This window comes from Pleuronectes platessa, chromosome 1 (genome assembly GCF_947347685.1).
Source record: "Pleuronectes platessa chromosome 1, fPlePla1.1, whole genome shotgun sequence".
In the NCBI taxonomy this organism is placed as follows: domain Eukaryota; kingdom Metazoa; phylum Chordata; class Actinopteri; order Pleuronectiformes; family Pleuronectidae; genus Pleuronectes; species Pleuronectes platessa.
The window spans coordinates 11,820,394-11,833,392 of NC_070626.1; the positions used below are offsets into that span (position 1 = coordinate 11,820,394).

At 40.0% G+C, this 12,999-nt stretch overlaps 1 protein-coding gene across 1 annotated transcript; it reads right to left on the bottom strand.

The window, feature by feature from the left end:
* Positions 1-7,194: 7,194 nt before the first annotated feature.
* chrna3 (cholinergic receptor, nicotinic, alpha 3) lies at positions 7,195-12,894 on the bottom strand. Its single transcript, XM_053423358.1, has 6 exons — positions 12,876-12,894; positions 12,249-12,388; positions 9,920-9,964; positions 9,389-9,498; positions 7,425-8,610; positions 7,195-7,323 (listed from the first exon to the last, which is right to left on the bottom strand). Exons 2-6 carry the CDS (start codon positions 12,267-12,269, stop codon positions 7,195-7,197), a joined length of 1,491 nt encoding a protein of 496 aa, XP_053279333.1. The 5' UTR covers positions 12,270-12,388; positions 12,876-12,894.
* Between the last annotated feature and the right edge of the window lie 105 nt (positions 12,895-12,999).

Here is a 12,999-nt window from a genome sequence, read left to right on the forward strand (position 1 = left end):
CACGTTGTAGTTGGGCTTTCTTGAAGAAATTGTACTTTATTGATTTCTGTTTTTCTGGGTGCATTCAACTTACAATAAGTTCAATGCACTTATTGTAAGTTGCCTTGAATGAAAACGTCAGCTAAATGTAATGTAATGTGTTAACTTTCATTCAAATATATATAAATATTATGAAGTAGAGACATCACAAATGGTTGTAAAACCTTTGGCCCTGCAAGATCTAACACGGTTTGAAACACCAGGTGGCGTTATGAGCCCTGAAGAACTCGTTAATGTCGATTTTTTAAAATAAATTTTGTGATAAATGTGATTTTAAAACGTTTGACCAATAGATCTCATGAAAGAGCAGCTCAAAAGGAACATTTAAGTGTGCAATACCACTTAAGGGTAAAGTTCTTGTTGAGGTGCAGCATGGATATGATTGGGTTTCATTTCAGAGCCTTTGTCCCATAACAGATATTCCTCCTTTAACTTTATACAGAGTGATAGTTGGCTGCGTGACAAACAGATTAGATTAGATGATAAGTGCAGGGTGGAAACTGTGGGACACAATCTAGATTTGTTTTGCCATTTGGCAAATTCAAGATGGATTTTTAATTAACTCTCAATATCAAGCAGTTTGTGACAAGTTCTTTGGTCCAGAAGTCAGATACAGTGACTTACTACAAGGAGCCGACCTTTGACTGATGAGAGTGGACTTTGTGTTTGAGCTTCCACGACCAACTATGCCTAATGTTGTTTATATAGGAGGGTTTCAGTGTAAACCTGCTGAACCACTTCCTGAACACCTTAAGGTGTTTGTACAGAGCTCTGGAGAACATGGAGTCATCATCATGTCTCTGGGGACGTTTGTGAGTGAACTTCCTGCTGACATGACCAATAAGATGGCTGCAGGTTTTGCTAAATTTCCTCAGAAAGTCATCTGGAGGCATAAAGGTGACAGACCGACCGTTCTGGGCAACAACATTTTACATAACAGATATTCCTCCTTTAACTTTATACAGAGTGATAGTTGGCTGTGTGACAAACAGATTAGGTGATAAGGGCAGAGTGGAAACTGTGGGACAAACTTTAGATTCAGGAAGCACATATGAATGCTGACTAAGAAACATTTGTTATCTGGTGAGTTTATTTTCAGCTAATTCTGCAGTCACTCACTGTGAGACCGTTTTCTATACATGCACTATAGTGTTTGTACACAGAAATCCATTGTTATGTTACATAGGAAACATGCAAGGCAGATATAAATACCAAGTTAACATGAGCATTAAATCTACTATGTGCTCAGGTTGAATGTTAGATTTAGAGCTTCGGCTCCTCCTAGTGGTAGTATCAGTAAAGACAACGTGGTAGACAGCCTGGTTCATGGCTGCTTCTGGTTATTGGTGGCAGAGTGGAAGCTGGTGTTGTATTTTCCACAGGAGAGCAGCAGTAATGAGAGCGGGGAGGTAAAGCAGCTCTGACTTATTTGTTGGCTGCTCCTCTCGATCCGTCAGAAAGAGTCGTCACAGGCAGAGCCGCTGAAAGAGCAACTGTCCTGATCCTGAAGAAGCTCACTCAACTCTAGTGTTGAACTTTCATGAGGGAACACCAGGTTTATAATAAATGCAGGCAGGTTCCTTTGTGACTAAAATGAGGAGTGATGATTTTTCATAGTCACAAATCACATTCTAAATAAACTATATCAGATTGAGACATTCAGACAATTGATTCATATTTAATAAAATGGATTTATTATTTATAGACGACATACAGGTCTTTAATTTATCTAAGGAAGTCTGTGCTGCATTAAAGATAAAGTATGATATAACACAAAATCTTCTTTTGCTAGCCACCCTATATTTGATCTTTTAACATGAAGCAACAGCAGTATCATGAATGTTGAGATAGCATTAGTACCAGCTTCACCACGCCTGCTATCAGTAACATAAATTAAACTGCTGAAATATATGCATGTAGGCATATTAGGGCACTGCTACCAACACAGAAAACATCGAGCTATAGTTACTGAATGCAGCAAAAAAATCTAAAAAATTGTTTGTTTTTTCATAAAAATCATTAGCATTGTAATTTTGATAAGTATAATTATATACATGCTATTCTATACATGTTGTGGATTCAATAGAGATAAATTCTGCAATTTTGATTAAATACATGGAGAGGAAATATTTTGACACTATTTAAGCACATTTATTTCATGGTGATACACAGATGTCATTAAACTCAATGTGCTTTACAGAAATGACAGAAGCATGAACCGTAGAGGTGAGATGCATAAAAAGTGCTAAACATAAAAAAAAAAAATTAAAAACCACTAAAGACACAGTGGAAAAGCACAATTAAGAAAACATGTGATTTATAATTAAGGTGTGAGATTAAGTGATTAAGTGAAGGCAGCTGAAAATAGAGAAGGTTCTAAATACATTTTTAAAGCTGGTTAACGTTTGTGGCAGTTTTGATTTCATTCCTAAGGAAATTAATCAACAGAATTGTGGCATCAACACTTTCATTGTTCATGGATTCAAACAAACAAATTGATAATTTATAAATTGCTGATCATACAAAAAGACTATGCACACCTACACTTTTCAATGAATTGTCTAATGACTTGAATACAGGGACAAGTACTTTTTTTACTTAAATGTATAATTGTGAAATCGTGGAGATCTTTACACGTTCACAGGCAGGTTCCAGTTGTGCCAGTAACTGGCTGTAGAACCAGCTGATGATCACTTTTTTCTCTCGACAACCTGATACAAAGTTGTTGGGTTGACTGGTGGTGTATCTGTGGTGGAAAGGTTCACGTCTAAGCAGAGTTTGCAATAGTTGAACATGTTGCATGACAGAATTAGAAATAAGGCTGTAAGCACCATACGCACTGGTGCTAATAATGGAGAGGTGGTTTTCCTGTGAGATGCACTGAGCTGACTAACAGATACTCAATGAGGACAACGTACTGTTGGAGGGTTATTGTTCCCTGTCTGTGTCCCCCTGTCAGTGAGCAGTGCCAGTAAAGGTTGAACATACAAACAGCTAACTAAACAACAAGAACAGTGACTCTACCTCTCATGTTTCCCACTCTTCACTCACGCTGCTGTGTGTGATAACTGCTCACCATATCTCTCATCTGCGTGTCTATCTGACCTTTTACCAACAAAAACTACTGTAACTGTAAAACGTAAACACACTGACCCAGAGTATCGTACACTCTCTCTTCATCTTCCTCCCATTCGTCAGAGGAAGACATGTCGTCAGCAGCCCCACTGGCCTGACCCCTGACAAGGAAAGCTTCACAAGTTGAGTAATTTCATCTCATCTTCATAACAGATGTTAACTGATAAAAAATCTGATTACTTTTTTTACATTAAATACATTTTCCCTCTTGATGATGTAACAAACCAGACATGTGCATAAAAGAAACACTTAAGTATAATTTATATTTAAATCGTAATGTTCTTACCCCTCTTCCTCCTCCATGCTGAAAGCTTCTCCTGATAATTGAAAACATTAGAAGAAATTAAATGAATATAGTTGAATGAAATTCATAATATTAATTTATGAATTTATAAAACCCAGCATGTTTTCTTTTCAAGTCATTGTCGGTTATATTCATATAAAAGATTTTTAGCATAGCTACCATGTTGTACGTTCTGATATTCTCCATCTATCTGCTGCTGCTCTTCCTCCAACATGTCTGCATTGACCTGCTGATTCCCTGAGCTGTAAGACAACATACAAAGCCTTGATATTTAATACATTTAAATATTTTTAGCACAAACAGGTAGGCACACCTCAGAGTCAAAATAGACCATTTTTATTTACTTATAAATATGTCCATAGAACACACAGACCACAGCAGTGACAACATCTTTAGGACGAGTCTTGAATTCATCGCATAGCATTAAACTTGACATCACTCACCATGATTTGACGAAAACTTTGAAGGCTGTCGAAAAGAAAAACAGAAAGTTGTATAACTGCATTTATTCTGTGAATGTTCAAAGTCATATTGAAACAAGCCAGAGAAGCCATACAACATAAAATGACATCTAAATAAAAGGAACAGATGGATTTTTTATTATTGTCTGTGATTTAATTATAGTTTTACTTCCTGAATCCCTTCTAATCATCTGACCTTGTTTGTTAGTGATCAGCCACAGACAGAGCACCAATAACAACAGTAGAGTGATCACTCCGCACTCGACCGTCAATCGGAGCAAGAAGAAACTTCCTGGAAAACAATTAATCATCATGAACATTACTATGCTACAAAATAATCAGATGAAAAGAAAAACAAAGTCCTATAAAAAATAAAACACAGTTTTTGATTCATTTTGAACCCATGAGGTGTCCACACCTTCCCCCTCGACCTGGATCAACACTGCATTATTTCCATAGAGGGTTTTTTCTTGCTGTTGGATGCATCGGGACGGCAGCACCACGCAGCTGTAGTGACCCGAGTCCCTTGAGACGGCGTCCTTGATGAAGAAAGTTGTCTCCCTCCTTGCAACATCAAACTCTTGCACTTGTAGGAAGCTCTCGTTCTTCCTCAGGTAAGACTGGATGACTTGACAGTCACCGAGCGTTTGCAAGGCGTCAGAAACAGCACATCTGAATTCAATGTCTTCTCCCTCGCTGACTGTCCACACCCCGGCCACTGAAATGTCTGCAGGGAGGAAATTAGCTGCATGGCAGAGGGAGAAAATGAGTGGAGTTCGACATGTTGCCTTAATAATAATGAAAATATTTACCTATAACCTGGATCTGGATGATGTTGTGTCCAATCATTGCTACTTCAGAGAAAGGATAATCCGTTTTGGAGAAAACACAGCTGTAATTTCCACTGTCCTCAAGGCCAACACTGTCTACGACGAAGGTGGAATCGTGTTGATCTTGCTTCTGCGTCACTCTACTGATTCCGAGGCCGTTCTTACACAAATACACATAAATACTGGAGACTTTCTTGTTGCCAAATGTGCTGCAGGTCACATAAAGGTCACTGTTCTCGCTTATGTTTTTCTGTTGGGACAAGACCCTCGCTGGATAAATATCTGCAAAATCCATGTAATCGGACAGAGACAAACATCATTTTGATGAACGATACAATGCAAAATACTCAGAGATTCCACCTCATTAACGAAGGCTCACCATTGGGCTCATCAGGGATTGGGCTTATAACCAGCTTTACAAGGGCACCTTGAAGAAAAAAAGCAGAATCCCTCTCCTTTAATTTGTTAGCAATATTTCACAGAATTATAAATACAAACAGCTACATAGTGAAATATGTAAAGTTGTGAATACTCACACATAAGAATGATGATTGTATTCATGACTGTAAGTGAAGTGACACCCATGGACTGTCTCCCTCTGCACGGACTCCCATCAGGTTATTGTCTACACCTACACAAAAGCTGTATTAGCACATGTGCAGAAACTCTAATGAACCACTTCCTGTGTTTTTTCAAAGAAACCCACCAGATACCTTTCCAAAACAGCTGTGCCTTTATTTTAAAATATTTCACACTGAACAAAAGCTTCCATCTCACATATTTAACATGCGTTGTTCCCTTTCCTTTTATTTGAAGTTTTTACAGGATGTAACCAGCCGAGTTTGTTAACGGATACCTTTAGAAACTCATTTATTTGAGGGTCTATATCACAGCTATCAGTGGGTGAGATCTCCACCTCTAGTTTTCGAGTGAACTAAAATAAAATTCATTAGCCAGGGGATTTCTTATCAGATGGGACAGAGAGCATATCTGTCTGCTCTCTGCTGCCTTTACATTAAATATGGGCTGGGTTTCCCTGCAATCACACGGCTTGCCACCTGCTTGGATTTTTAGCTTTTTGATAAGAATCAAAAAGTGATGTACAGACAATAAGCGCCCCCTACAGGGTGCTTAGACTCTCAAACGTGAATAGATTCAGTGTATCTGGTAGCTTGTAACATGGAGGCTGTGATACCCATCTGTATGGATTCGTTAAATTAATAATAATCATAATGATAAATTAGATTTATACAGCGATTTGTCAGTCACCCAAGGCCACTTTACAGAATTTGGAATTAATATAAGCCAAATGCAGAAATAAATAAATAAATAAAATATAATAGATGAAATGCTCTTATGGTATAAACTTGTGATCAAAAGACTTGTGATAATTTATATGCACTGAGCTAATGTTATAGCGGCAGCACACACTGTCTAGTACACTAGTACACATAGAGAATTGTGTTTTGTCCAGAGAGTTTTTTTCAGATGAGGACGGGAGAGGAAGACAATAAGTTCCTTCATCACTCGCTCTCCATATTGACTGTGATTCAATAAGCTGAGTTATCTGCGAGGGGGCTCAGAGTCTGTAAAACACAACAGAGCCTCATTGACCTCTTTGAACGACAACTACATCCCACAGCTTTGGTCTCTGAACTATTTCAGAATCTACGATTGAATCGTCCTCTGCGAACTATGTTAACATTAACATAGTTAGCATTAATACATTAACATTAACACATTAACACATTAACATTAACAATTCAACTGTGTTAATATATTAACAGAAAAACATGGATACAGCAGGATTCAATCATGTACATTCACTTAAAATGTCTCTTTAAACGTCAAATATTTTCAGCATATCTATAGTCACAATTTACTCATTTCTAAATCAGATCCAGAAAGTATCTGGACAAAACCAAACAGCAGCTCTCATATGCATTTTGAGCTCTTTAAGTTTCAATTTGTAAACTTTCAATGAATGTTACAACTGATATTACAGATATTAAAGTATGTTACAATACAGGTTGTGATGAAATGGGTGACATATCCCTTTAAAACAGCCAAAAATATTTTTTTTCTCGCTTGTAGTTTCAAAAAATGACCACATGATGTCGCTTTCTGACAAAACATCAGTCACTAATATTCAGATCCCGAGTGTGGCACCACATTTCCTCAGAGTTTAGGATTGTCGGTTATCAACTCGCCAGTGACTGCAAATTAGGTTTTTTTACATATTGACTTAATTTCAATGGTTTTTTTTGGACAAGTCGTCAGGATTTGAGTGTCTGAGTATTTTTTTTTTTTATTCCACTTTTGGATCCACTCTCTTTTCCTTCTCTGAGCCGCTGGACAAGACTCGTATAAGTAACGGCTGCTGTGCAGTTCAACATTCTCAAGATGGAAGTTTTGTCAAAGTGACTCAAATGTCCTCCAGGAGTAACAGAGGCTGGAGGAAGAGTCCAGCTGTTCCCAGGATACACACGAGGACAAAAACCCACAGGAAGATCCTGTCGATCACCATGGCAACGTACTTCCAGTCATCCTGAACCTGTGAGGACATCACAGCAGAAACATTATAGATTCTTGTAAGTAGATTTTTTTGTTTTTGTTTGTTATTTCTAATAAAAGCTTGATTATACTTGTACTCACCTCCTTTGCTTCATTCTGCAGTCTCATGTTCTCTGCTATGTATTTGACACTCTCAATGGCCTCCCTGATCTCAGGAGAGAGCGGCAAAAGGGACAATATCCCTACGTCCAGAGACTCGGAGCTGGAGCATTGACTCTCCTCTACCAAACCAGCATTGCCTCCTGTCAGCGCTGCCAGGCACTCTAGTCCTCCACTCCCTCCCCCAGAGTCTGTAGGCAACTTGCCAGATCTCTGGTGCCAGCAGCAGTTGCAGCGACCCTCGCAGCACAATAACCCAGAGCCTGCGTCTTTTCCCGGGTCTGCGTTCAGGTTATTGAGCTTGGAGAGCTCCGTGTTGTTGAAAAGCCGCTGGCGGTTGGTCAGGCTGGAGGCCAGGGCCTGAGGTCTGTACTGTTTCTGCAAGGTGCCCGACGAATGAATGGAGCAAGGTCTAGCATGCATTGTGTTGACGCTGTCGACTACTGCCACCTTCTCAGGGTCCCTCTCTGGCCTGGTCATGAACATCACCCGGGGCAGCAGTCCCAGGAACACACGGCGCACCCAGCAGGGCATGGTGTGGGTCTGTGGTGTGCGGTAGTGGACGTTCAAGACAAAAACAGTGATGACAATAGAGAGGGTGACAAAGATCATGGTGAAGAGGAGGTACTCGCCAATCAAGGGTATGACCAGTGATGTGGAAGGGATGGTCTCGGTAATAACCAGCAGGAAGACCGTTAAAGAAAGTAGAACAGAGATGCACAGGGTGATCTTCTCACCACAATCAGACGGCAGGTAAAAGACGAGCACGGTGAGGAAGGAGATGAGCAGGCAGGGGATTATCATGTTGACGGTATAGAAAAGAGGCAGCCGGCGGATGTACAAAGAGTAGGTGATGTCTGTGTAGATTTCCTCGCAGCAGTTGTATTTAATGTCGTGTTTATAACCAGGGGCATCGATGATCGTCCACTCGCCGCTCTCCCAGAAGTCCTTCAGGTTGATGGTGGAGCCAATCAGCACCAGATCGATCTTGGCCTTGTCGTAGGTCCAGGAGCCGAATTTCATGGTGCAGTTCTGGTAGTCGAAGGGGAAATATGTGACGTCGATCTTGCAGGAGCTCTTGAAAATAGCTGGAGGGATCCAGGTGACGTCGCCATTGTAACGGAGCAGGGCCTTTGTTTTGTCGTCAACCTGGAAATCTCCAACTGCACTGCAGAGCCAGAGAAAGAGAGTGAGCAGGACAAAGGGAAGGTTTAGGGAGAGGGACAGACATAGTAGAAACATGAGTCAGTGAATATTTAATTGAGGGATATAAACAATTATCTATGGTGTCATGGACATATGAATCAAAAAAATAAATCTTGTAGTTGCCATACATTTGACTCTCGGGACTTTGACTCCTAGGTATCATTAGGTTTTATTATGGACTCTTTTGTTGATGGACATTTCCTGTGTCTCCTTGTGTTTAGGTTTGTGTTAATTTTTTTCTTTCGGAGTTCTGAGTTTCCTGTTTTATTTTGAAGTTTCTACACTTTGTGTGTCTCTGCCCTGACTTCCTGTCTTTGACAGTTTCCCTCCCCTGTGATGGTCTGCACTTGTTCATCATGTGTTTCATCTGTGTTTAATCAACTCTGCCTCCCCTGTGTATGTAAGTCTCTGTGCTTCCCTTTGTCGTCACCACCCTGCCGTCATTCATTCACTTTATCCCTCAATTGTGTGGTTTTCTTGTGTTTTGTTTTTGACCTCAGTGTTTTTCCGTTCATGGATTTTTAGATTTTGCCTTTTGTAAAAAATTATCATAAAGGACACCTGTTGTGAGTTTACTTGGCTCCTACCTTGCTTCTGCTTCTTAAACCTTGACAAAATTGCCTATCTGACTTCCCCTTAACAATATGCAAAACCCCCAAAATACAATACAATTTTTCATGAATTTAACCAGCAATTAATAAAATTGTTGATCCAGATGTTTAATGTGGTATTAAGCTTACTTGTTGTACAGCACAATGTCTGGCTTCCATATCCTGCTGGATGGCACACGGATAAACTCCACGCCTCCGAAATCTTTGGGATTCCATCTCAGTTTGTAATCATTCCAGATCTGGAAAACACACCAGAATGATTCATCTGCAGTAAAACAAGCACATATTTCAAACAAAATTTCTGACAAAATCCTTTTCTAATCAAATGCGCTAAAATTTTATAGACTTTTCGTCCACTGTTTTTGACCCTCTCTTGAGGACAGCCAGTGAGACTCATGAGACTCTTAAAGTAACAATAGTAAAGTAACCTGGGAGAGCCGTAAAGATTTCACTCAACACCATCGACAGTGTGGTAAAACGAGGCTGAGTGGGAAAAAACCTTTGTACACTCCTTTCAGACACTCTGTGTTTAAAAAGCTTCCTCTCATGAATAATTCAAGCTGTCAGTCTATCCCTGAATAATACTGTGGGACAGACGGCTGGATCCATACTTGATGTCCTTGCTTGCGGTCAATTTGCAGTCATGCACCATAAACTTACATGTCTCAGCCACAGATTGGTCTCCATGATCTGATTGATTTCATCCTGAAAACAGAGCAGAAATGATTATGATGATATTAAAGCAAATACAAATGAATGTTGACATATCTTAAGTTAAATCATGAAGTGTCACAGGCAATCATCCAGTCCAGATGCGTTCTGCAGGGTCAGACCTCAGTGTATGCCCCAAACAAGGGGACTGAGAGAGGCACACCTGAGTCCTCTATGCCTGGAGCATGACACACACACAACAGCTGGAGGGGGGCAGCAAAGCCTCAGCTTTTATCCTAACAACTGAGTGCTAAAGGTGGAACAGAGGGACTGAGGAGGGGGAGAGAGGAGAGATGTGGATGTAAGGTTTGTGTCTGACTTTGACTGGGAATGAATCCATCTCAGGAGCCAGTGCCTAACATTAACCATTCATATGGCCATTTAGTGTCCTGGTGAGCTTCTACTCGGCTGGAAAGTAGAGGGAGATAAATGCAGGACAATCTTAATGGGATGGGGAGAATGGTGATTTTTTTTATCATCTATCCCGCGCTTCACCACCAAATCAGTTAGAGAGCAGTGACTCGAAATCGTCCAAGTCAGATCTGAGGAAGATTCATTTAGAATTTAGTGGGGTTCTTTCAGTATGATGTATAATTAACTCTGGCTGCAGGATTTCCTAAAACCTAAAAATCCTGAAGTGGCACTGCTGCATTGCAAAACTCTACACATTGATTTATGTACGTAATAAACAAGAAAAGCAGTTTTCAATGGGGCTTGTGTGCAGATTTTGACAGGTAGAAACACGCTAGCTATTACCCCCCTGTTTCCAGACTTTATGCTAAGCTAACTTCCGACTACTATCTATAATGCATAACATTTAAAACGTGGGTTGGTAATCCTTGAAAAGCTAGCAAGACCTTGCTAAACTTAAAAAATATGTGACCATTACCAATACATCGAAGCTACGCCCCCAAAACACATTAACGTGCACGGCTTGACTTCTGCTAGACTTTTTTTGTGACTCTTGCAAACTTCTGGCTATCGTCTCTGCTTCAGGATTTAGAACAAAGTATTGAAAGTTTAAATGAGCCCATATAGCTCCACTGGAAGGATGACCGACAACAATTGAGTCTAGGTTAGCAGCGCACCAGGTGTTCTAAGGGAATAACAGTCATCCATCAGCACAGGGAGATCCACAGCCTGCTATATTAACACAGTTAAGGAGAGAGTGATAAAATATCCTTTATCTCATTGTCTTGTCTACATTCAGACAGGTATTCAATACTTATAAAAGTCGTCTGAGAGAACAGATAAAGATGTCTTATACACTGGGTAAATGGAAGCAAATTGAGATGGACTTCATTGTATCAGATCTCACATTATCCACGGACTCGTCAATAGAAAGTCATGGCCATTTTCAAATTTTTGTCTCTTTTTTTGGAATAGTGCAATGTAAACATTTCTTTAAAAATCTTCCTTCTTTACAGTAGGGTGGCAAAGAAGGTACATATCAAAAAAGTTCCCAGTTCAAATCCCAGCTTGTCTGCATGGGATCTTTCCATGTGGAGTTAGCATGTTCTCACCGTGTCTTCTCCAGCATTGAATGTAGACTCTGAATTGTCCGTAACTGTGAATTCAAGCATAAATGTCTGTTTGTCTCTTTTTTTAAATAACGTAACCAGATGACTTTTGGTAAGATCCTTGTCCTTCAACACAGGTAGAGGGACTGATGTGTTATTGTGCAGTAAAATTCAAAGCCTTTCCTTTTTTTAACGAGTGAAGCCATCGTCCTTTTCAGTTGCGAGCCTTTTTGCTTAATTGTCGACATCCACTCTGGACCAGTCTGATTCGAGCTGCAGAGCTGCCTGACCGGCCCCCACCGCTCTACACTGAACCAGCTCCGGCGTACACCCGTCGTTAAATGGAGAGGTGCTCATGTGAAGTGGCAGTGATTGAGTGATAGTCCTCGGCCTGCGCTGAGCTGTGCCTAGACAGCTGACATTTCCCATCTTGTCTGAGCCAGGCTGGTGCGCTCCTCAGTATTATATAGCTCAAACACCATGGGCTAGTGGCTGGGAGTACCTCAGGTGTCTCAGATGTTGTCCCAATAGTCCCCTGGTCTAAAACTTTGTTGTCCAAAGTACACAAATCCATGTACAGCCTACTTCTCACGAGGCTTGACAGCAATGAATAAGTGCATTATGTTCATATCCGCCACAGTTCCTGACTCCTCAATAAGCAGAATGATGCATTTGTGACTGTGATAAACTATTTGTTCAGAATTCCGATGTGAGATAATTATAGACTTCTGTGAAATAACATTTTGTAGACTACTTACCACTTTGACCAGTTGTGACATGGACAACTCGAACTGCACAATGACTGGGTCAGACACATTTTCCACTGGGCGTATATACTGGTTGTATCTGGAGAATATCACAGAGAAGAGCCTGTGCTCGCCATCTGAACACGAGCCTCCTGAATCAGAGCAGAGGGTCAAATGTTCAGTGAGTTAAACAAAAGCTGTATTTCAATATAACTCATCAACTCACACACAATCATGTTGGTTTGTGCTACAAAATCCAATTTTTCACAGATTCCCCATTTCAGTGTGTAAACTGAGAAGAACTATTCTTATATATATATGTATCTTTTAATATGTTTACAATGCAGTTGTGACTAGATTCATGTTGCAGAAACATTCAAATTCAGTGAAAACAAAAATACACTCATCATTTCAAATGAACAACCTCAGCTTTCTTTTTCAGTATCAGTACCAGAATTTAAGAGATAAGCTATTTAAAATGTAGGATGTTATTGTTATGCATGACATTTATTTCAAACAAGATATATATTATAAATAATATTTATTTTTACCTACTTTGATATGGCAATAAACATGTTTATGAAAATCAACAAGTAAAGTAAGATGTGAGGTTATAATAGTAGCCGACAGGCAACTCACCTGACAGAAGAAACAAAAGGAAGGAATATGAGAGCACAACGCCGCACAAACTGGATTTCATCCTGTTTTACTTGACAAATGCAAAATGAATCTGCTCCTCGGAGCAGACGAGAGGATGAAGTGA